General features: G+C 45.5%; 1 protein-coding gene across 1 annotated transcript in view; it reads left to right on the top strand.

Annotated features, from left to right (window-relative positions):
• Positions 1-24,518, top strand: part of NCAPH (non-SMC condensin I complex subunit H) — a 742,114-nt gene that overhangs the window by 318,312 nt on the left and 399,284 nt on the right. Inside the window, exon 8 of the mRNA XM_069619088.1 lies at positions 16,804-16,895. Within this exon, the coding sequence (XP_069475189.1) occupies positions 16,804-16,895 (92 nt within the window). The remainder of the gene's footprint in view (positions 1-16,803; positions 16,896-24,518) is intronic.

The following is a 24,518-nucleotide window of genomic DNA, read 5'->3' as shown; positions in this document are numbered from 1 at the left end:
TGATAGATCGATAAGATCAGTTAGAGCTGATGGACTATCTAAGGGAGCCTCATCCATAGCCCTTGGAGGCAAAGGGGTTTCTTTAGTGGCTGGATTAGAGAGGTTGGTGTGGGCGGAGATTCGGGGGGTGGGTCTGGAGGCAGCATGAAGTGCGGTCAGAGGACTATAGGGGAAGCAAGAGAAAAAAGAAAAAAGCGTTTAAGAACGCCGAAAACACATGGTGGTTAAAGTTTGCCGCGGCAAGGACTTGCTTATCAGCAAACAACAAAACAATTACTTGAGAATTCTGAAGTCCACTCCCCTCTACACCGTGTTACGAGTTACGGCGAGTGGCTATTACAGTCAGCTTCCTCTTGCCGACTCAGTCCCCACACGCAGCAGTTTCCAGCAGCAGTCAGGCGGCAGACAAGCAGGCAGACAGGTGTAGGTTCAGACCTCCCAGTCCAACAGTCCACTTTGGATGCACTTAGGATACGCGGTTGATTAAAAAACCCATAAGGGGAAAATGGAGGCAATCAAAGATGAGATGACTGTTGAAAAGAAATTACAAAGACTGGTCTATGTCAAGGAAAATAAACAGACATCAGAAAGATGGTGAACATATGTTGGGTTTACTCGCAAAAAAGAACTCTAAGGATTTCTGGTCAAGTTTTCCATAAACTTGAGGGAAACTCCAACCCAGCTTTGTAATTTGGTCAAAGAAGAAGATTGGATCAGCCATTTAAAATTTGTTTTTGGGAAACAGATTAAAACTATATTTTAACGTGACATGCAGATGAGCTGGCATTTGTCATTTGACGAAACCCTCATCAAAGATTTGATTGTGAAAGGATCTTCCTCAAAAGCAGCAGGCCTTAATGGTCTCACCTACCAAGTAATGATGAATAGGCCGGACTTGTGGTCAAAATTGCTTAAGTGGCTTTTTTTGGAGATCATAGCTAGAAAGCAATTTCCTTCATCATGGAGCTCTGCAACTATAATTCCTTTGTTCAAGGGGGGGAGACAGGACGGTGGCAGCAAACTACCGTCCTATTGTCCTCCTGGACATTGATAGTAAAATCTTCATGAAGTTACTGTTGGGTGAACTAGAGGCTTTCGAAAGATAGGCAAAGATTATATCAAGATGCCAGACAGGCTTCAGGAAGGGGCTCTCCACTGCAGTAAATGGCATTATGTTAAATTTATTAAGCGAGAAGACACAGAAGAAAGGGGAAAAACAGCTATATGGAGCATGGGTGGATTTCTCCAAAGCCTTTGACCAAGTGCATAGAGGTTGGCTCTGGCAGAAATTAAGATCAAAGGGAATACCAGAAGGATTATTGGGCATGCAAAAAGAATTCCACAGGGAGAATAACATCACAGTACGGTTGGATGAAGAGGGCCATTTATCAGAACCAGTGAGGGTGAACTGGGGGGGGGGTGAGGCAGGGTTGTTTAGGAGCTCCATTTTTTTTATTTCTACACATCTGATAGGGGGGACTTTTTAAGCTCCCTTTGTATTAGCAAGCCCAGTATTAAATGGGGTTCAACTACATTGGCTCGCTTATGCAGATGATGTCGTCATCCTAGATAGAACTGCGATAGGACTACAACTGTTGGATGGACTCTTCAAATTTGCAAATATAAATGGGCTCTCAATCGTACAAAATCAAAAATTCTAGTGTACAGACAGAAAAATAAACATGTCACCTTCCACCATTGGTCATTGGGGGAGAGAGAATAATGAGAGTAGAAGAGTTGGTCTACCTCGGCTATAAAATATTTGCCAATCCAGCAGTGTATAAGATGGAGCATGAGATTTTCCTGAAGCTTAAACCTTTGACGGCCCCGATGAAAAAGATACTTGGGAAATATGGAAGATTTTCCATTATCCCAGTAATAAAATTCTATCAAGAAAAGTCGTCCCGATCTTGCTGTATGGATTGGAGCAAAACCTCAGTTATGGGAGACACGGTGGCAAAGATGGGAAGGCCTTGTTTGGAAGCATGCATCAGGGCTGCCTTTGAGTTTATCAATAGACCATCTCTGATTTGAATTAGGCCTTACGTCTCTTGTAGGTTTGAAATTAATATCACTCTGGCAAAAGATCACCACTGCTCAAAAAGACTCATTATAGTTGGTCTTGGATGCCCATATGAAGTCAGGAAAATCACTCATTTTGGACAATCTAAAGCTGTTAGTGGAAAAATCACTGTTGAATACTGACATTGAAATCAAGCTTCTACTAGATCTGATGAAAGCGAAAAAGAAATGGGATGAAATGGACTGGATCCATACTATAGAGAAAATGAGATCAGGCACACGCCCAAATCCTCTCCAGATGACGGATCAGAAATTGGGTGTTTTGAATAAATATTTAATAAGATTCCCCGACTGGAGAATTTGGAGCAAGTTCTTAAGGTTGAATGTTACCAAAACAGGAGAAGTCCTAACAAAAAGAGGAATGGGCGATCAGGCAGTAAAGCTCAGTAAGATCTGTGAAAACCCAGAACGGCAGTCTATTAAACATCTACTGTTCTGTGAAGGCATATGACAAGCCAGTCAACTCTTGAGTAAATTAGCTCATTCTGCTCTATACTCCTCACAACAATCCTGGTGGGAAAGACTTATTGGTGGTAAATCGCAGCAAATCGCAATCAGTGATACATATGTTGGAGAGCTGTAAAATTGAGTCATAGCCTGCAAATCAGGATTAAGTTTGAAACTAACTTATCATATTGGACAGCTGAATTTGCATTGGAAAATGACTCTGAACTTTGTTCAAAATCACTGCAAGTGTTTGCCTGACCGATAGCAAAAGGAGGTTATATGTTATCAGCGTATCATCATCTCCTGTTTTGGGTGGGAAAGTATTTTCTTTAATTTTGAATTCAGAATGTATGTATATTTTATTTTAAATGTTTTTTAGTATATCATGAAAGATTTGGATACATGATGAAATAGTTGTAAAAGGTTAATGTTAATCATATACAACAATAAAAAAATATATAGGATACACTGGTCATAGGCTGGTACAAGCTGTAACCAAACAGACCTTGTCCTGATAGAATATATTAGCCATTCCTAAATGCTATAGGCTGGCTGGTAAAGATTCCCCCAGAGGGCTTGAGAGCCCATTCCACTAGGGGCATGGTTACTTCTGCTCTGCAAAGGTGTTCCAATAAAAAAAACATTTGTGAGGCAGTCACTTGGTCTACAATTCACACTTTTGCAATGAATTGCTGCCTTAATTCCATCTTAAGTCAGGAAGGACTCTTTGAGAAAGCACGCCTTCATTTGGTTCACAACAACCCTTCATGACTAAATTCTTCCGCCAAACTAATACTGCTTTGGGAGTCTATCAAAGATGAGCAATACGTGGGAGGACTAAGTCCATTCGAAGAACAAGTTACTTATCCCCTGGTAACGTTATTGTCGACTGGATGTTCCTCCCACGTATTCCTCATCTCCCAGCCTACCCTGCAGTAGAATTTCCATGTTGCAGTTTTACGCTCCTTCAGAGTCAGTCTAGTATGATCTAAACTAGTTTAAATGCTGGTAGTTTTACTGTAAGAATGACGCAAAAAACTGAAGTCAACGGGCGCTGCGCGTGGTGTATATATACACCTTTTGATTACCTCATCCTCGAGACTGAATCCCTCGCGGGACATCGAGTCGACCTCAGCAACGCACAGTGCCCTCTGCTGAAAAAATCCAAAGCAGCTGAAGGTGGGTATTGGAGATATCAAAGATGAGGGATATGTGGGAGGAACATCCAGTCGAAAGAACGTTTCCAGGGGTAAATAACTTGTTCTTCTGTCTGCTCATGTCACTTTCTAGTCATAGATGCAACCTTCTAGTTTTGGCTGGTGGCTGTGTTCTACCGACTGTTAAGCCATTTCTTACCCCAGGTTAGGTTCATAGCCCCAATTATGCACAATAGGGGCACATGAGTACTAACTTGGGGCCTTCTTTTTTTTGGCCATTTCTAGCATGGTTCTTTGTTAGCTCTTCCTTCCCCATTCTGTAAGGGGAGGTCTGTGTGAGTGTTTTTCTTTTTGTGGGAACCCTTGGGCGTCCTCGGCTATGCTCCATTGTGTCTTGGCAGGCAGGAAGTGGGGAGGAGGTTTTCACTCCCCTGCCCTTTGTCAGCTTGAATGGAATCCGCTCCCACTGGCGGTCTGGCTGTCCTGATTGCACAGCCACCCGCCCCTGTCTGTAAACTGCTGAGAGAGATTGCCGAGCGGTGTGTGCTGAAACTGAATAAAAGGTGAGGTTTCTGAGGTGAAAGGCAAGTCGACCACTGGAAACTGAAGTAACCGAAGAAGATAACCAGAGACACCTGCCGACCCCTTGCAACACCGTGAAGCGACCACTACTGTCCCGTTCCAGTTTTCTATGCGACGGAGGAACTCCGAAGAGGACGGCTTCTTCCCTTTGACTGGTGAGAACAACCAGTCCCAAGGCTAACTTTAATCAGGGCCATCTCCCAAGGGCCTGCTTTTCAGAGCAGCAGACCGCAAATAACAGGAGACCCCTGACCCATTTGAAGTGCATTGTCGTGGAAAGGCTGAATCAGTCCAAGTCTTTGCTGAGCTCCAGGTGAACCTCCAGATATACAATCCGACCCGTTCAAGTCCCACCACCAGAGTGCAGGACTTCAGGAACCAAAGAAGGTTGACGGGGCTAATCGTGTCCTTGGTTGGTGCTGCAGAAAAGGCGCCAAAACCGCAGACTGACCGGAGAAGTTGCTGAAATCTGTGCCAGAGGTCCTCCTCCGAGACTGCTGCTCTGATCCCATCCATTGTCCTGCCTTTCGTTACCAGACCAAGGAATCCAGAGGTAGAGTCCAGTTTTGCCACACTGAGGAGATTCCCGCCACGAAAGCCTTCAAGCCTAAGGTACTGTGGTGAAGAGGGTATTACTTTCCTTAATCCGAGAAGTCGCTTCAGAGTGTTGGGGTGCACCTAGAGGTGTCCAGGTTATCCCCCTCTTCTCTCGGACCAAAGCTCCTGCTCATGTCCCTTTTGCAAGTCCTGTATCAATGTCTCTGCCGTTGCGTTATTCTTAAAGTATTCTTACTTATAAATTATCCACCTCTGTAGAACAGCAACTTAAGCCTCCACTCATGCTTTCTTAAGCATTATTCCAAATCCTGGATGGGCATTTGTTTCTGCTTCTAGCAACCATCAAATTTTATTGTCAACCAGTTGGTAAGAAGAGCTGGCTGACGGAGTAGTAGGAACGTTAACTAGTTGATTGTTGCTTTGTACATCCTTGCCTCCTCAACAGCATCCTCCCAAGCAACCCCCCGATCCCCCACCTCGAAGCATCTGCTGTGCTGCAACGTAGATTAGGAACTGAGCTGTGATGGTGATGCATAGATGGTGGGCTGTGCTTGTTCCTGCTATAGGCGAGTCGACTAGAGATATCCCTTTGCATGCACCCCTTTTTAAAGTGTATGTATAATAAGCAAGCTATAATCAGTGAAAGGATCTATAGTACAATTCTGGGTGCAGTGGGGGGGGGGGAATGAGAACAGCCCTGACACAAGGCTGAGTAGTATATGAAGAGAAAAAGGTCCTATTTAGGGAAACCCCTCACCACCAGTATGCTTTTACCCATTATAAGTTGTAACATGTTAGCAGTCTAAAAATAGGCAATTTATAGTGTTTACAATAATCCACAAATCATTTTATCTGTTTCAAATTTATATTTTGTTATTCTTCAAGCAACTGTGATGAGGCAGAGGAAGAGGAGGCACCTCAGAGTCAATTGAATAACTAAACAAGCCAGTTAAGCCATCAAATCCCTTTATTTCCAGGAAGAGTGAGATGGTGATGTGATGTCATAAGGTATCTTGGAGGGAGGGCCTTCGTTACTAAAGGACAGGGAAGTGGACCAATGGGAGATAGAGGTATGAGAAGAAAAGGTGCTTCTTTAATACTGGATTTTGATGTTGTGGTGTTTTAGAATATGGAGAAGAGCGAGGAGGAAACGCTTCCCTCTGAAGAGGAGGCAGTTTATGAATGGGCATATTGACTAATCTGCAAGAGTTCAGACGAGACATGCTCCTGTTGAGCATCTCGTGAAGTTGTACTTAATTTAAGTTGGAGCCGAGTTGAAACGGGAGACGGAGAAGTGAAGCGGGTGTGGAGGCCGGGAAGCATCTAACGGCCAAGCGACTGAGGAAGGACTCATCCGAACAGCTGTTAAAGCGAGTGAGACGGCCTCAGAGAGAGGGGCTGCTTGGACAGCTGTGAGGCCTTACGCAGCGTTGGCCCAGCCCTCCCTGGGGAGAGGCTAAAGACTGGATCCAGCCGACGCTGACAGATCAGCTGCGAGGAGCTGCGGAGCGCTGCTCCAGCCCCCACTGTTGCGGGGGCAGGGCCAGGCTGGAAGGGAGAAGCCGGCCCGTCCGAGAGCCTCAACGGAACATCGAACCAGTCCCAGGACGTCGCCCGAAAGGTGCAGTGAAACAGCTGATATGGAGATCCGAGGAAGGAACTCTGTCCCTGAGCCACGTACAGAGTGTGAGACGAGGAACGAGGTGAGAAGGTTATTTTACCAAGTAAGCTCCCGAATTAAAAGCAATGAAGAGCGTTTAACGAACAGAGAGAACGAGAGAGGGGCAGTACCTAAGGGAAAACAGAGAAAGAGTCCCTTCATTGTTATCTAAGGGGAAAAGAACTAAAAGATAAGTTGAACTGCAATCAGGCAATAACCCCTCACTTGACATTCCCTTTGCCAAGCCACGCAAAAGACAGAGGCGTTTGCAAGAGGACCAAACCATTAACGGGCAGCTTTCTATGAATATTTCCACATTGTGAAAGCAACAGAATTAACCAGACTTCAACACAGTAAGCAAACCAACACTCTTCAAATTCCAAGACCCTACCAACATTCCCATTTTTGTTCTTCATCAAACGCTACGATTTCTGAAAAACAAAGGTAAACTGAGGCATAGGTCATGGCTAACCCAATGGAAACTTGCAGCAGAGAAGGCAAGCTAGCAAGTCACTGCTTGGTGGTTGACCTGGAATTCACACTAATGCAAAGATGTTTCAGTCACTTTCCTGCGTAAACGAGACAAGCCAAAGTAACCTGTAGCTGATATTACAGCAGTTTCTCTTGTCCTCAAAAGAGGAAATGGCCAGCTACTAGATCTCTCCTAACCTCACTTGAAGACCCACTGGGTGGTAATTATCATTCCTGCTCACATCTTGTGAGCAAGTTGGCTAGCAACCATTATGCAGAAACAGAATACCAACAACTGAAATGTAGCCCGATTTAAAAAGAAAAGGTAAGGGGAATGTTGCTTGGTGCACTTTACAACAGAGGTGTGTGCAAGAGACAGTACACACAAGATGTTTCACTCCCAGAAAGTACAGCCCTCGAAGAATTGCTGAGTCTAATGAAACAAAGCTAATGGGCATGGGGGCCCTGATCTGTGTCACTATTTATTTAAATTCTTATAAGGCTCTGCACGACCGTAGGAAGAATAAACAATATAAACTTTTCCTCAGTTGGAGACCACTGTGGTGATGGCAGAAGTTGGAACATTTGTATAAAGTGTCTGCTCTCATGGTGCTGCAATGGGGATATGGTCTGGAAAAAGATTTGTGATAATGATCGTCAACATGACCTGAACGAGCAACAAGAGACCTAAAGTTGAAATATTTGCTGTAACATGAGGCTAAGAGCAGACCTTGCCCAAAATTCACCACCAAGGGTGTATGTGTCTGCAGTCGCATCATGATTAGCTTCTCTGCATCCGGGTAAAGCGGAAATTGCTGAAACGGGCAGATTGGGCGCAGCTCGACAGTCAGAAGGGCTATAAAGAAAGAAGGGAGTATGAGTAAAGGAAACAGAATGAAAGCTGCCTAAGGGGAAGAGGCCACATAATTACTCAATAGTGGGGGGGGGAGAGAAGACAAACATGCAGGATGGGTTCTATGTGATGTCGTCACCTGGGAAAAAGTCGCCAGGTAGGCTATTTTTTATTTTCTTGGACGGATAGAATATACTATTCGTCCTACAATATTTGGAGAAAGTGCCCGATTTTCTTGGGAGTGCACATTTGGGTAAATGTCACCCTCTGGCAACCTTTTCCTCAGCGACTCCATCACTGGATAGCGCAGGATGGGGAGGCAGGAGCCGGGAAAGGAGTACATATTCATATTATCAATTCTATTTTTTTTTTTTTTTTTTTTTTTTTTAAAGACATTTGGTTTAACAATCAAACCTCTACCCATAAGATACAGCATTGATCACAATACAAGGTCACTAAGGTAGCGGTGGGGAGTAGGAAAAATATGAATTAACATAACAATTTTATCATTTGCCATGGCCGGGTAGTTTCCCATTTGATTTGTCATCAGTTCAAGCCCCCAGCCATTTCCTGGCTACTTACAAACTCCCCCTCCCTCCAAAAGGCCACTCCTTCTGTGCAACATTTAATTTACAATCCCTTGAAGTCCAAATCAGTCCTTTCGACCCAGGGTTTGGATTACAATTTTTAAGAAGACGGAGCGCCAATGTCGAATATAATTTTTCCCCCGAAGTCAGCAGATTTCACCAAGCCATGGCATCAAGTGTTCTAAAATCCCAAAAATGTTTTCCAAATATACAGGTACGGTAGTCTCTTAAGGCTTGGCAATGTAGAACTAGATGACCAAGAGGTTCTTTATTTTGGCTACAGAGCCTGCACGAGAAATTCCGGTCTTTTTGCGGCTACCAGACACCAGTGATTTCCTTTTTATTGGTGGTAGATTTAGTCGGAAGTGCATAAATTGGCAGCGGAGCTTTGCACTTGGAAATTTAATCAGGTAGGCTGGAAAACTACCCCTCGCCCATGTTATCAATGTGTTTTACTTGAATCATAGGTTCCTCCTGAAATGTTTGGATAAAAGTATACTCAAGTGGATTGCTCCCGATGAAGGCTGTTAACGTATTGAGCGTATCATTTTTGAATTTTGTGGACTGTCCATTTATTTTCCTATCTTGTTGCTTGAAAAATCACAAAATATAAATGTGAAACGGATACAAAATGATTTGTGGATTATTGCAAACACTATAAATTGTCTGTTTAGACTTAACTACATGATACAACTTTTGACTGGTAACCGCATACTGGTGTGCAGGGGGCGTGAGGGATTCCTTAAATAGGACCACCTTTTCTCTTGTTCCTGCAGTAGTTGGTCCTGTTACCTTTTCTGAAATTTAAAGGGACTGCATTATTTTGCAAAATATTTTTGTTGTTGCCTGTTGTGCAGATAATCAATATTCCCCTTATTGCGACTTGAGGATTAGAAGTGCCTGAATCACAAGGAAAGTATTTCCTGTGTCGTGAACGCTTTACTCGCTTGTTTTTCAGATCCTTTTTCACTTCTCATTAACCCTTCCCTTGCTTTCTCAGAAGTCCCAAAGTCCTTTCATACCTTCCTTAGGAAATTTATAGCGAAGCATTTCCACTGTGTTGTAACAGCTAATTTGCATTGCTAATACTTGCATGGCTCCATCACATTTCACTTTGTATTTCCATGGCATTTTCCCTCAGAATTTGTACTCCTTTCACGGCTCCTTCCTCCCGCATCCAGTGCTATCCAGTGATTGAGTCGATGAGGAAAAGGTTGCAAGTATTCTCTCCCAACCCTCTCCCCCTTCACTATTAAGTACACCAAGTACCGGACAAGTACTGTTTGCTGCCGCTGCCCCTCTGCCTTGCGCCTATCGGATCTTTTACGCGGCTTCCCTGCCTTGTTGACGTGCTCCTACGGACTTTGTTGCAGCGAGCAGTCTTTCCCAGGAGGTCGTCTTAGCTGGATACACCAGCGTGCCTGACTCTAAGGCACTTCCTGTTTGTGGTGGCCAAGCCCCCTGTGACGAGTCACGCTGCCTGGGTTCTCAAATAGTGACAGTCTGGCGCCGCCGCGCACCAAGTACCGGACAAGTACTGTTTGCTGCCGCTGCCCCTCCGCCTTGCATCTATCGGATCTTTTACGCGGCTTCCCTACCTTGCTGACGTGTTCCTACGGACTTTGTTGCAGCGAGCAGTCTTTCCCAGGAGGATGTCTTGGCTGGATACACCAGCGTGCCTGACTCTAAGGTGACTCTTTAGATAGTGCTGCTTGGTGCTGCCCATCGTGTGTTTCACAACTTGTGTGCTTCACAACCTGTGTGCTCTACACACCGCCGCTTTACGGCTTGTGTGCATATAACGGTGCACACATGGTTGTTATCCCATAATTCTACGCAGCTAACTCCGCTCTTTTTTTCTTTTTCTTGCCAAAGGCACTTCCTGTTTGTGGTGGCCACGCCCCCTGTGACGAGTCACGCTGCCTGTGTTCTCAAATAGTGACAGTCTGGCGCACCCTCGCACCAAGTACCGGACAAGTACTGTTTGCTGTTCGCGGTGCGCAGCGCGAGGTGCGACAGGGGACCTTAGGGCACCTGTCACTGTTTACACGGAGACGTTTTCTGCATACCAGGCGGTAAGCGTCACACTGATTGGGTGGAGCTTGGGTGTGTTCTTACACTGATCATGGTTAAAAAATTGCGAAATGGGAAGAGATGCCTAAATGGATCTCAAACGATGTCTGAGGGAAATATGTCAAAGAGTCCACTCACAAAACGGTAAACCAAATCAGGAAAAAGGGAAAGGGTATAGTTGAGAAATCGAGCATTGGCCCTCATTTGAAGCCATTATGAAATACAAACGGGCCCATTTTAACATCATTGGAGGTAGAAAAAGCTAAAATCCCAGAAACTGAAAATGAAGTGAACATAGTGGCCCAAATCCACAGGGAGGGGCAAGAGAGTATAACCTATCCATCAAATTTGATACATAATGTACCTATTACTGACAGCTCAATATTGGTAGCGGTAAACGAAGATTGTAATATGCCAACTATAGATATCTCGTTGGTTGCCCCAGTAGTCCTAGCTGAACTCCATAGCAGAACGCGACTATCAAATGGGCCCTCAACGCCTGCGGCTGAGTCAAGCGGCTTCAGGGAGCAAGTACACTTCCATGCAGCTATAGCAGAAAATCTGAATCAACTAAAAGAAATGAAAAAAATGAGGATGGGGGGCTAGGGACCTAAAACACTCCACTAGCTCACCTGCACATGAAGGTCATTTTAATCCCTCTGATATAAACTATTCACATTCACCAGTACTGGGCTTTGATCCAATGCCATCAAAGCAAAGCCCAGAAAAACCTTGTCAACCTAATTCATCATTACCGTTATTTCCACTGGAAGAGACCCTAGTGGACTTAAATCCCCAAGAACTACAGAATTTTCCAGTCTTGACTAGGATCCTGAATTTGCTAGATAAGGGGCACGAATTACTCATGGGGCGATCGGCGCTCTGAGTCTAGCAACATCAAAGATCAACTCGAGACTGTGTAAAATAGAGGGCTTTTTGATGGCTCAGGAAAAATGCCACATATTCTGGGCAGAGCAACACTTGAGTGAGAAATGTTTCCATACTTAGAAGTTAGAAGCAATAATAACTGAAATTAAGGCGGCAAAGTTACATAATGTGAAATCTATAGCTTCTCAAACTGAGTATGTAGAAAAGATCGATCTTATTGAAACAAATACAACAATTGGTGCTAAGACTGTGACAGCAAATCGGACTCCACCATACGTGGAGATAGCCAAATTACAACATGAAAGAATATTGACGCTAGATAAGATAGTTCTTGCTGCAAATCTAATTTCAGCAGAGAAGTTGTCTGAGGTGCTCAATACAATTGAGGAGCCAAAGCTAACTTCAGTTATGCATATCCCTGATAGCCCCTCTGCGCTTACAGATCTGATTGACTTAAACTCGGAGATTACCCAGAAGGGACAGGAATGTATTGATGATTCAGCTGAAGCAGGAAATGGATCTCAGAGCACATTTTTTATGTCTCGCAAAGCTACAAAACTGCATGCTAAAGCTCTGAAAAGACAAAAAATTGCAGCTTGGCAAAATCCTTTAACTCAAGCAGGGCCCAACACGGCTCACAGTAATAAAGACAAAAACAAAAAATCCAAGACAATGGAAAAACAGAACGAAAAAAAATCAGCAAGAGCAAAAAAAATAAAATAAGAGCGTTATTAAGGACGACAATAACATCGATGTAACGCAACTTAACATCGAAAGTCAGGCTGTACTGGGCATAACTGACACTGTGCCACAAAATATTCCCGCCAAAGCAGGGGAGAATGTAAATAAAAACAACTCAGATGAGCCATCAAATTCCAATGTTGTAAACATAAAAGATGACAATGAGCTATCATCACCTATCCTTATAGAAATGCATCTACAGCGTTTTTTTTTTTAAAAAATGGACACAAAAATAACCTCCATAGGCCAAAAACCACAAAATGTTGCGGATACCAGTGCTGATTGTTCTGTTGCGAACTCTTTGGTAAATGGAAGTGTCCATAAACAGATAAGCCATGTTGAGAACGGAGATGTAGGTATTCAGGATCCTGACCCTATCAATTCCCAACCCATGAAGGGAGCCCCAGATGTACAGCAAAAACGGCAGTCCATACCACCCACCTCATCGTTTGATGGAGAGGGTGCGGATGGATGGTCATTTTATAATACTTTGGGACCTGAAATGAAATTGGTAATGGGTTGGACATTGGATCCAACGAAAGTAGACAAACCTAACTTAAATCGAACATCATTGTTGCTGGTATTCCACCAAATACCAGCACTGCGTAATTTAGTGTCTAACGACATCGACTGGGTTCGATTACCGTATGTCTCAAATGGTCGAATGTTATGTAAATATCAGAACACTATCATTGCTGCCCTAATATGGAAACACGCTAAAGATTTCCAATTGCTTCGTTATGAGTTATCCTTGTTTAACTCGTTGGAAAATGCCACACTGTTTGTAGAATATCAGCCTTCTGCGCCACATAACAATGATCTCATTGAAGATCATGACAATCAGTTTGCAACCCTGCATGAAAAAATCAGAATACAATCTGAATCTGTTGCGCAAATTGCTACAAGCCTGGCATGGCTTGAACCACTAATGAAAACCCTAATAGGCGATATGCCAGTTAAAGAAAAACAATAAAACAACGCAGTGGTTATAAATTCTTGGAATTGCTGTGGTTTTAATAACCCCGAAAAATGGTTTCAGAATACATTACATGTACAACTACCAGCAATAATTATACTGCAGGGAACCATGGCAATCCAAGACATTTACTTAGAAGGATATGTAGCTTTTTGTTCTCATGCGGTAAGAGGTATACAAGGCCGTCCATCTGGCGGCCTTGCGATCTTTGTGAGACACTTATATTATACTAAGTTGTTGTAAATGTATTCATCCTCAGACATATTGCTGGTGGAAGTGACATCTAAAGCTAGGGTGCTTTCCCAGATGATCATAATTGCGTTGTACTGGAACCCATCGATAATAACTCTAGATGCTATTATTGAAAAAGTGAACTCTGTACTTCTACAAGTTGCAATCGACTCTCCGAATGCACAGATCATGGGTGGCGATTTTAATTCAAATCTTAACACAAAAATGGTGAAGACAGACATAGCGTCCAATAAGTATGAAATATTGCCTTTTGAAAGGGGGCAAATGTGGAGGAATTTTTTGAGCGAATGGGAATTGTATGTAGTGCCCTTTGTACAAAAGGTGCACGCATACACTTGGGATCGTGGCACGAAACGCTCAACAATCGATTATTTGGCAATTTTGGACACTAGCAGAATCCGCTATAAACTGTAATATCATCCAATCGCATCTAAGTGACCACTGCATATTGGAGTGTCTGTTAGATTGCAACCTACCAATGTATGAAGCTAAGCCGGTATTATCTTTGTTGGAGATAGACCGTAAAGCACTCCATCAGGTGGAATGCTAGACTATATAGGCAGCTAAATTACCTGGTTAATAGAGACACGGTAAAAATAAATGTGGAAATGTCTAGATTTGATCTTATCGCATGGGAAAGAAAAAACGAGGGCATGATGTGGTCATCTTGACACCTTGGTAAAGGAACGTTCAACGGCTAAGCAGATTGCTTACAAGAGGAGCTTCAATATAGAAATTGCATTGAGGGAAAAACAAAAAAACAATGAAATTCGTAAATTGATGAAATCATCTAATGTCATAGGGCGTTACGCGAATCAGAAAAAAAAATTCTTACCTATAGAAATGATGTAAAACAGTTGAAGATCGGTTCATTTATAGAAACCAACCAAAAAATGATTCTGAACCTAATTGGCAAAAATTCCAGGGAAATTTGGGCAACATTGAAAGATCCGGCTTTCCTTTTTAAAAGAGGATTTATGCTCTGCAGTAAGCGGGGAAGTCTGGAGTGAAATTTATAAGTCCAAATACGCTCTGCCACAGAAATTTACTGGGTTACAAACTCTAGATATGGTTACGAATCTTCCCTCTAAATGTCCTTGGGGATTGAATGATATTATTTCTATGATAGCAATGCTAAAACCCTCTAAAGCTGCTGTGCCGCATGGCATTCCACCGTGCGTCATAAAGGGCGACCCGAAACTATGGGCAAAAATCATCTTAAGGAGGTTGGAATGTGTATTCAAATCAAAGAAAGTGCCCGAGACGTGGTTAACTGCAATCATGATTCCACTAAATAAAAAGGGTCCACTGAACGATCCCACCAATTTTAGACCTATAGCCCTAATTGATATCTCTGCAAAGATCTTTGCTGCCTTAACATTAAAGGACTTAAACGATTTCATCATAAAACAAAAAATCCTTTCACAGTTTCAAACTGGGTTCCGCAAAGGTATGGGCACACAGTTGAATGCAACTCTGTTGGCACATTTACTGAAATCCACTAGGAAGAAAGGCCATGGTCCTCTATATATGGCACTAGTCGACATATCCGGGGCATTTGACTCCGTAATCAGACCACTATTGTGGCAAAGGATGCAAGATATTCATATTCCACCTCACCTGATAGCGATCATCATAATGCTACACTCCAACACAAATTACAGGATTAAGATCGACAAGGAAGGCTCTTTAACACTGCCTATCTTAACTCATATAGGTGTAAAGCAAGGCTGTAACTTGCAGCCACATTGTTTAACTTGTATTTATCTGAGATAGCTACAATTTGGTCTATGTGTAATTCATTTGCGATCAAACTAGGCGATCTTTGCTTGGATTGGTTGGCTTTTGCGGATGATTTGATAATGTTTGACCTTACGCCTTTTAGGCTGCAAAATAAACTTCAATGTCTTGTAGAATTCTGTGAGAATCGCAATCTCCAACTAAACCCAAAGAAATCACATATCTTGGTATTTTCAAACAAGCGGAAGATCGTAAGATACCAATGGAAGATAAAGGTACTGCCGATTCCACGTGCTCTGGGCATGATTTATTTGGGGTACAATTTGAACAACTTTGATTCGATCGACAAATGGCATGTAGAAATCTCAATTAAAGCGATGCCACTGATAGCCCAAATGAAACTAATTTACTCAAAAATCTGCAATTTTTCCATGATTCCTTTGATCGATTTCTACAAGCTCAAAGTAGAAGCAATCATCATATATGGCTTAGACCTGTGCTACTTGGAAATTGGTCCCATGCAAAACAAAATCCAAGGGAAAATATGGAAGAAAGTATTACATTTGCCTAGGTCGCTCCCAAATTCGATCATCATACACGAACTGGGATTGACATCTTTAGCTACTAAATACTTATGGCGTAAGCTTGCGTCCCATGCAAAAATTCTGGACCCGTTGTCAAATTCCCTTTATGAAGATCTCGGTAACATGTTAAAAAAGGGTATCCCAGCTTCGGTAGCAGAGGCAGGAAAAGGGTGTGATAAATCTTGCATTATTAGCCATAGAAAGGGAAGATCTAATAAAACGTCCTCAGGTTGTAAAGGCGAGGCTAATACAATATGATTGGGCAGTGAACTCGGATAAAATCGGGTTATACACCTCATTTAAAGAGTACGCAAAATTTCAGCATAAGCAATCACCACTACTGCCATACTTGAGACAGTGCCCTGGCCATAAAATGCGTTCGCTTTACTTGAGGTTTAAATTCAACCTCTTCAACTTCAGAGCGTACCAAGAAATGGTCCAATAGTTTGTTTTCTGAAGAGGAAGGATGCAGATTTTGCAAAAATCGTCAAAAAGAAAGTTTGAAACATCTTGTGTTATACTGTGTCTTTTTTACAAAAGCACGACAAACTAACTAGTTGAAATATCAAAATGAAATAACAGTTTATCAATGTGAAATGCTGTGGATACAATCTGTGGGGCTATAGAATGTCTTTGATCATCGATTTAACACAATTGTTGTATGATATTGAAAAGAACTTAAAGTGTAAGAACTCCCGCTTAGATGGATTGGCGGATGAACGGTCAGATATATCGGTTAATGAGGTACTAGTGCATTCAACAAATGAATGAAAGTGTAAAGTATGTTTATCCCGATGGGGAAATTATTGATCCTAATTTAGTTATATATCTCATACTCTGTTGGAGGTGGAATTAATGTGCTGATATGTACAAGTTCTGTATATTATAATACCTAGACTGCGAATATGGTCCTTCAGCAAAACACCACTGTTATGGGAGCTATTTATTACGTTTGTCCTGATTGTTTTATGGTATTATGTCATTCTTAAAAGATCGTAAATTCTTGAAGTAATATTAAAAATTGTTGTACAGATAATTTGTATCGAAAAACAATAGTTTAAAAAAATTAATAAAAAATAAGTACTTATGTGGTCTCTCACCCTTCAGCTTTCATTCTGTTTTCTTCACTCATACTCCCTTCTTTCTTTGCAGCCCTTCTGACTCAATGTGTCGAGCTGCGCCCAATCTGCCCGTCTCTCAGTGATTTCCGTTTTACTCAGTGGGACAGTGAAGCTCATAATGATGTGAGTACAGACACGTACACCCTTGGTGAATTTCAGGCAAGGTCTGCTTTTAGCCTCATGAAACTGCTAATATTTCAAATGTATGTCTTTATATCCTATTGTTCGTTCTGGCCATGTTGGCTATCTTGATCTATCACAAATCTTTTTCTAGGCCCATCACCATTGTAGCACCTTGAGAGCAGACACTATACAAATGTTTCAACTTCTGCCATCACCACACAGGAAGTGGTCTCCAACTGATGAACAGTTTATATTGTTTGATTCTTCCAGCAGTGTGACATAGATCAGGGCCCCATGCCCATTAGCTTTGTTTCATTAGGGTCAGCAATTCTTCAAGGGCTGCACTTGTGTACTGTCCTCTTGCATACACCTCAGTTGTAAAGAGCATACTCTTACGTCCTGTCCCCTTTCCTCCATACACTACGGGCGTCCCTCGCTTTGGATGGGAGACAGAACCTTTTTTCACCAGCACAATCTTCTTCTCCTTTAAATTTAGAGGCGTGCGGCCCTGGGAGCATTTGTCCGCCTGACTCTGCCCACTGGCACAACTCCCCAGTCCCCTTTTCCATGTCAACGGAAACTGGCCGAATTCACCAACGCTCCTGGGTTTGGCTTCAGCCATGTAATACATGCTCTTCCCCGGATATTCTATTTTTGTCTTTCTTTTAAATTAAGTACTTGGTCCTTCAACGCCACGCTCCTCTCTGGCGCATGTCAACTACAGTAGGCTTCAGCAGGTGTCCAGCCTGCGAGGGGCTCTTCCCTACATCTGACCACCATGCCCTTTGCCTCCACTGCCTTGGCCACGGCTGGCAAGGTTATTCTGCGTGCTACTCTGACTCCACATGCACTCAAGAACAGGCTAGCTAGGTGGAGGGAGCTCTTCCAGAAGTTACCTCCAGAAGACCTAAAGGACTTTGTCAAACATCACTCTAGGCCGACGGTAAGGCCTCTATTTACTATCACGCCTCACGTCCGAGGGGGTCTCCGGATCCTTCCGGTGTCAGTGCTGAGGGACCGCAATGGTCTTTTACCAGGCTTACGCCTGAGGGGCTATGCCCTAGTTACCGGCATGTCCGAGTGGGCGCCTTCACGTAGCACTACCGGCAGTCCTGCCGAGGGCAATACGCCTTCCAGGTCACGACTTGAGTTACGGGATATTATGTTCCAATTCTAAGCGTCTTGGACGGGGCTGGATCCAGCGAGCCAGGCACCACGACTTCGGCACGCAGCTCGACAAGCTGGCCTCTTGCCCGATACCACCTCTGGCAGAGCGGGCGGAGGAATGAGTCACAAGGTGGTAACTATGTCAAGCAGGTACGTGACCTACAGTTTATCCAACAGCAGGGCAGGTTTCCCCTGCACCCTGGCCACAGCAGCCGTTAGCCACTCCGTCAATATCAGCTGCCACCTCTACAGCCTCTGAGGACGGGTTATTCAAAAGGTTCCTAGGGCTGATGCGACCCAAAACACCCCCCCCCCCCCCTTCCCTGCTCTGGGATGCCATCAGGCATGGTCCCCAAGGTCACCCCACCTTCACCCATAGTTATTCCTCCTATGGCTCTGGCGCCACAGGCCGAGCACAGCCACCACTGGACCAGCCGCCGCCTTTGATTCCAGCTTTCCTGCCTCCCACAGTACAGGCTGTTCCACACCAGCCTCCGCTGCTGCCACCGGCTCCGGTCTTAACACCGTAGCTCATGGCGCCCAGCACTCCTCCACCAGCTCCGGACCCTCCCAGCACGCTGTTGGACACGGACGAGGAGGACGACCCCGACACACCATCTTCGGCCAGGTCCTTCGACGAACACCTTGCAGGTTTGGCAGAATATTTGGGCCTTCCTCTGCCTGAGTTAGAGCAGCGCGAGGAGGGGGTCTTGGCAGAAATCACCCTAAAATCACCTACCAAAACGGGGATCCCTATGCAGAAAGACGTAGTCGCCCTGGCCAAGAGGGGGGTCGCTCAAGCTGCATTCGGCCCAGCCTATCAATCGGCGCCTAGATGCCAAGTATAGCCAAATGGATGGGGCTACACTCCTGCTTTTGGCTCATCCTCAACCGCACTCTTCCGTGATCGCTGCGGCGTCACTATTCTAGGCCTCAGTCGTCCTCGGACACCTCATCCTCGACGCTGCTAGGCAAGGAGGAGAAATGCTTGGAGGCGTACGGAAAAAAGCTGTACTCCAACGCCTCTTTGCACCTGCGTCAAGCCAACGCGGATGCCATGCTGGCAGCCGTTAACCTAAGGCTCTGATGGGAAATTGCGGACTTCCTGTCGGAACCTCTGGCACAGACCCAAGCGCGCATCAAGGCGGGCCTAGGAGAAGCCAAGCTGGTAGCGCAGGGCATCATGGAGTCCACCGTGGTCCACATCGATACCTTTTGACGGGCCATCTGCATTGCCACGGAAATGATTAGATAAAAAGAACAGCTCGCAAACCATGAAGTATTCATCTGTTCTTACGAAGGCCACGCCCAAGGCCTACACCTAGTCGCAGCAACGCTCTGACAAAGGACGGCTGTTTGGCGGGTTCCGGGGCTTCCAAGAACAGGGGTCCAGACAACCCGACCGTTCTCAGAGTCGGCACCGGAGGAAACAGCAAAAGGGGGCCAGAGGAGGAGGGTTTTTTTGCAATCCCCCCTCCTTTGCAACAGCCTCTGAGGGAAAGCAGGCATGACACGTCCCTTCGGGTCCACGTGACTCCGGTGGGGGGGCAGGCTTGCCTTTCACGTGCAATTTTGGCGCCAGACTTTTTTGGATCCCTGGATCCTCTATAGTCTCCACAGCGTACCGCCTACCGGTACCTTCCTCTCCTCCCACAGATTGGGACAGTGGCTCTGCTGGCAGAGATCCGGTCGCTCGTCGAGAGCCAGGCAGTGGAAGAAGTCCCCGCCTCCCAGCGAGGTTTGTGCTTCTATTCCAGGATTTTCGCCATACAGAAGAACCACCAGGCTGGCCTGAGTCGTGCTGGACCTTTCCACCCTCAATCTCTCCCATCTGCAAAAATTCAAGATGGTTACGCCAGTTCTTATTGCGGAAACACTGGACAGTAGAGACTGGATGTGCTCCCTGGATCTGAAGGACGCCTATCTACACGTCCCGATTTGGCAGCCGCATTGTTCCTTACTGCGCTTCAGGATCATGCGCTGCCATTTCCAATACAAGGTGCTACTCTTTAGCCTCAACTCGGCGCCCAGGGTATTTACCAGGTTAAGGAATGCAGTGGCAGCCCTCGGGGCTCGGGCCACCACGTCTACCTATATGGCTCGCCCGGGCAACCTCTCAGGAAGCAGTCCACAATACCACCTCCGGACTGATGAACACGCTCCATGATCTGGGGTTAACTATCAATCTCAAGTAGTCTCAGCTGCAGCCCACGCAGACCTTGACCACCTTGGGGCCTCATCTGGGATACAAGCTGAGTTTTTCCCTCGGAGGACAAGATTGCGGCCATCAAGAGTCATAGCTCACTTCCTCTCCAGGCCAGTCACCTCGGCTTGGTGGTACCAACACCTATTGGGTCTCATGGCAGCAGTCCTGTTGGCCGTACCCACACGAGGCTCGGGATGAGAATACAGCTGCATTTCGCAGCGTCATGGAATCTGGAGAGGGGCTCCCAAGCGCAGCCTGTCAACATTCCTCCCGTCCTCCACTCGGACCTTCAGTGGTGGTCTGCGGACTTCAACCTGCGGCAGGGCAAGCCCTTCTGACAGCTGGCCCCTCAGGTCGCAGTTACTATGGACTCTTCCCTAGAGGGCTGGGGAGCCACCCTGGACAACCACTGTCCATGGGGACTCGGCAGGAGCAGAAATCGTACATCTATTGGCTTGAATTGAAGGCCATTTGGCTGGCTCTCAAGGCCCTTCTCCCTCATCGAGGGCAAGCCAGTTCTGATCCAGACAAACCGCTCCACCTTCATGTACTATGTCAACAAGCAGGGCGGTACCAGATCCCCTCCGCTGTGCGACCTAGCAGTCAGCATGTGGGAATGGGATCTGGAGAACATCTACCTCAGGGCTGTCCACAGCCCGGGGGAATCCAGCCTGGAAGCAGACTGGGCTCAGCAGACTGGGGGCGGACTATTACGAGATACAATTGAACGTCCTGGTACTGAAGCACCTCTTCCCCAGGTGGATCTGTTTGCCTCCCGGGACAACAGGAAATGTGAGCAGTTCGCCTCCTGGCAGGGCTCTGGCTCCCTGGGCGACACATTCCAGATACAATGGAACGGCATGACTGCATACGCCTGCCTGCCCACACCCCTGGTCCACAGGGTGATCTGCAAGATAAAGGAATCCTGGCACTTCCGCATCATCTTGATAGCTTTGTGGAGGCCGGCGAGACCGTGGTTCTCAGAGCTACTCAGTCTTTCGGACAGACCACCAATTCACCTACCGCTGGGCCTAGCTCTTCTCCTGGCCCAGCAGGAGGGCAGGGTACTCCACCCTGCTCCTCACAAACTAGCCCTTGCAGCGTGGTTCCTGAGCAGGTCACGCTGAAATACTTGAGCGCCTCTCAGGCTAACCTAAAGATCATCCAGGGCGCTGGAAGCAAGGCTACTAGGAACCAGTATAAGAGTAAATGGTGTAGATGCTGTCATTGGGCAGGCTCTAAGGAGATCGACCCTCTTAAGTGCACCTTGGACGAGGTGCTCTCCTTTTCGGCACACCTCGCCCACTCCGGTGCACAGGTGGCTACATGCCGCAGCTATCTGGCAGCCATAGGGTCGTACAGGAATTCGGAGCAGGGCCTCTTCTCCTCTAACCCGGTGGTCAAGTGACATCTGGAGGGCCTAGACAGGCTTTACCCGCCTATAAAGAAACCCCAACCCGTGTGGGACCTTAATGTTGTGTTGGGTGCCTTGGCACACAAACCTTTTCAGCCAATGGCTTCCGCGGACATCAGGCTGGTTACCATAAAGACAGCTCTGCTAGTGGCCTCACCTTGGAGAGTCAACGAGATCCAGGCACTGGTGGCTTCAGAGCCCTATTCTACCTTTCACAAGGTCTTCCTGCGAACGCACCCAGTGTTCCCACCCAAGGTGACTTCCTCCTACCATCTCAACGAGGAAATAGTCTTACCCACTTTCTTCGCTGACCCCAAGGATGAACCTCGTAGGGTTTTGCACTGTCTGGATGTCAGATGCGTGCTGAAATACTACCTGGGCAGGACCCAGGACTTCGGCAAGTCTGACGCCTTGGTAGTCCCTTTCGGGGTGGGTCAAGGCCCAGTTATCAGGCCTCCATGGCCTCTATAGCAAGGTGGATGGTCGCGACCATCAAGGGGGCCTATGATGGGCAGCACAAACCAGTGCCAGCTAATTTACCTGACCATGCAATCGGAGCCAAGGTAACAGCCATCGCGTTACAGCGGCTTGTGCCGTGGCAGGACATCAGCAGGGCTTCTACCTGGGCCACCCCTTCGACTTTCTGTAAGCACTACTGCTTGGATGCCGTCTCTAGGTCCGACGCGGCGTTCAGTTCGCACAGGTGGTTTTAAGAAACCTGTTTTCTTAAGGATGGTCTCCTCTACACCGTAGGGCTACATTCAGTTGCAATGGCCCATACAGTATGGAGGAAAGGGGAAAGGATGTAAGTGATGAATAGTTACTCACCGTAGTGACTAACATACTTAGTCCATAGCCCCCTTTCCTCCATACTTCCCACTATCCTCCCCCCTAACAGTACTGGTGTCATCCGGCAATGCTGAATATTGTCGACGCGTTGATGTGGGATTGAGGAGGGGCGCCGGTGGGCGGAGTCAGGTGAGAGCATGCTCCCAGGGCGTATCTCTAAATTTAAAGGGGAAGATTTTTCTGGTGAAAAAAGGTTGTCTCCCATCCCTCGCAAGGGACCTACATATGGACATACAGTATGGATGAAAGGAGACTATGGACTAAGAATGTTTGTCACTACGGTGAGTAACTATTAATTCAGGCAACATTCCCCTTACCTTCTTTTTAAATTGGGCTACATTTCAGTTGTTGGTATTCTGTTTCACCATAATGATTGCTAGCCAACTTGCTCACAAGATTGAGCATGAATGATAATTACCACCCAGTGGGTCTTCAAGTGAGATTAGGAGAAATCTGGTAACTGTCCATTTCCTCTTTTTAGGATAAGAGAAACTGCTGTAATATCAGCTATAGGTTCTTTTGGCTTGCCTCGTTCAGGCAGGACAGTGACTGAAAGCTCTTTGCATTAGTGTGAATTTCAGTTGAACCACGGAGCAGCGACTTGCTAGCTTGCCTTTCCTGATGCAAGTTTCCATTGATTTAGCAGTGACCTATGCCTTCGTCTCCCTTTTTGTTTTTCAAAAATAGTAGCATATCATGCTTGATGAAGAACAAAAATGGGAATGTTGGTAGGGTCTTGGAATTTGAAGAGTGTTGGTTTGCTGATTGTGTTGAAGTCTTGTTAATTGTGTTGCTTTGACTATGTGAAAATGGCCCTTCTGTAAAAACGTGCCTTCTATTCCATATACATTTGAAGCACTCTCAAAAGGGAATTTAAGTATTTTTTGCTGCTCTCCCCATGTTTCATTCAATATTCACATACTCAAACGTTACTCTAATGATTTGCTAGTAGTGCAGCTTCCTGTCAGGAAATATTTTCTTTTTGCTGCTTTCCCTCCAGAGATTTCTTTGGGACACGTTTTCTTTATGCTTTGTTTTGATTGCTGATCAGACTTTTTGGAGGCAAGTAAAGCCTTCTGCTTTATTTCACTTGTGTTTTATGGGGAAACTGACCAGTCCATGAGACTCTCTCCTGTAGTGGATTTCTTGCATTTTTAAAGCTGTGCAAATTCTCGTACAGTGAGATCAGGTCAATTTCACCCCACGCCTTGGACATAAATGATCTGATCACTTCATTAAGCCTAGACATGCTTGCCATTACGGAAATCTGGCTACACCCTCCCTCAAGAATTGCCCTCTCAATGGTGATACCACTAGGATTTACTACCTTTCGTTGTGACCAACCCAGCACCAGGGGAGGGGGAGTCGCACTATTAGCGAAAGACTGCCTGCCTTTCAGAACAATCAGCACGTCTCATCAATAACTGCGAAACCCTCGTGGTCAAATTGCCTATCTCAGACTTTGACACTGCCATTATGCATTTGTAGGCCTCTCTCCCACTATACAGGTCTCTTAAATTTAGCAGGGGTTCTGTCTCCAAATTGCATTGTATTACATCTAGATTGCATTGATAGGCCTCTCTCCCACTATACAGGTCTCTTAGGTTTAGTAGGGGTTCCATTTCTAGATTGCATAGTATGATATTCAGATCTCATTGACAGATCCTTAGACAGGTCTCCCAAACCCTGCTGATCAACTCACCCCGAAAGGGAGACTGAACCCACCAGTGAATTACTGTGATGTGACCCCCTCATTAGAGGCTATCACTCATAAGGCATATATCCTAGCTGCGCCCCTCCAAATACCCTTCAACTAGTAGATATCCTCCCTTAGCCCTCACTGCAGTGAACCACCGATACGGAGACTGACACTAAAGCGAGCCACTGAGAACACCGAACGATATAACCCCAATCCACCTCCACCTCCCCTACCCTCTCTAGACAGCAACTGAACGAGCGGACATCAGTCTGAAATACCACCCACAGA

The sequence above is a fragment of the Ambystoma mexicanum genome, chromosome 10, assembly GCF_040938575.1.
Source record: "Ambystoma mexicanum isolate Mex_15411 chromosome 10, UKY_AmexF1_1, whole genome shotgun sequence".
Classification (NCBI taxonomy): domain Eukaryota; kingdom Metazoa; phylum Chordata; class Amphibia; order Caudata; family Ambystomatidae; genus Ambystoma; species Ambystoma mexicanum.
The sequence above is the reverse complement of the archived record's forward strand: the minus strand, read 5'-3'. Positions and strand labels throughout refer to the sequence as shown.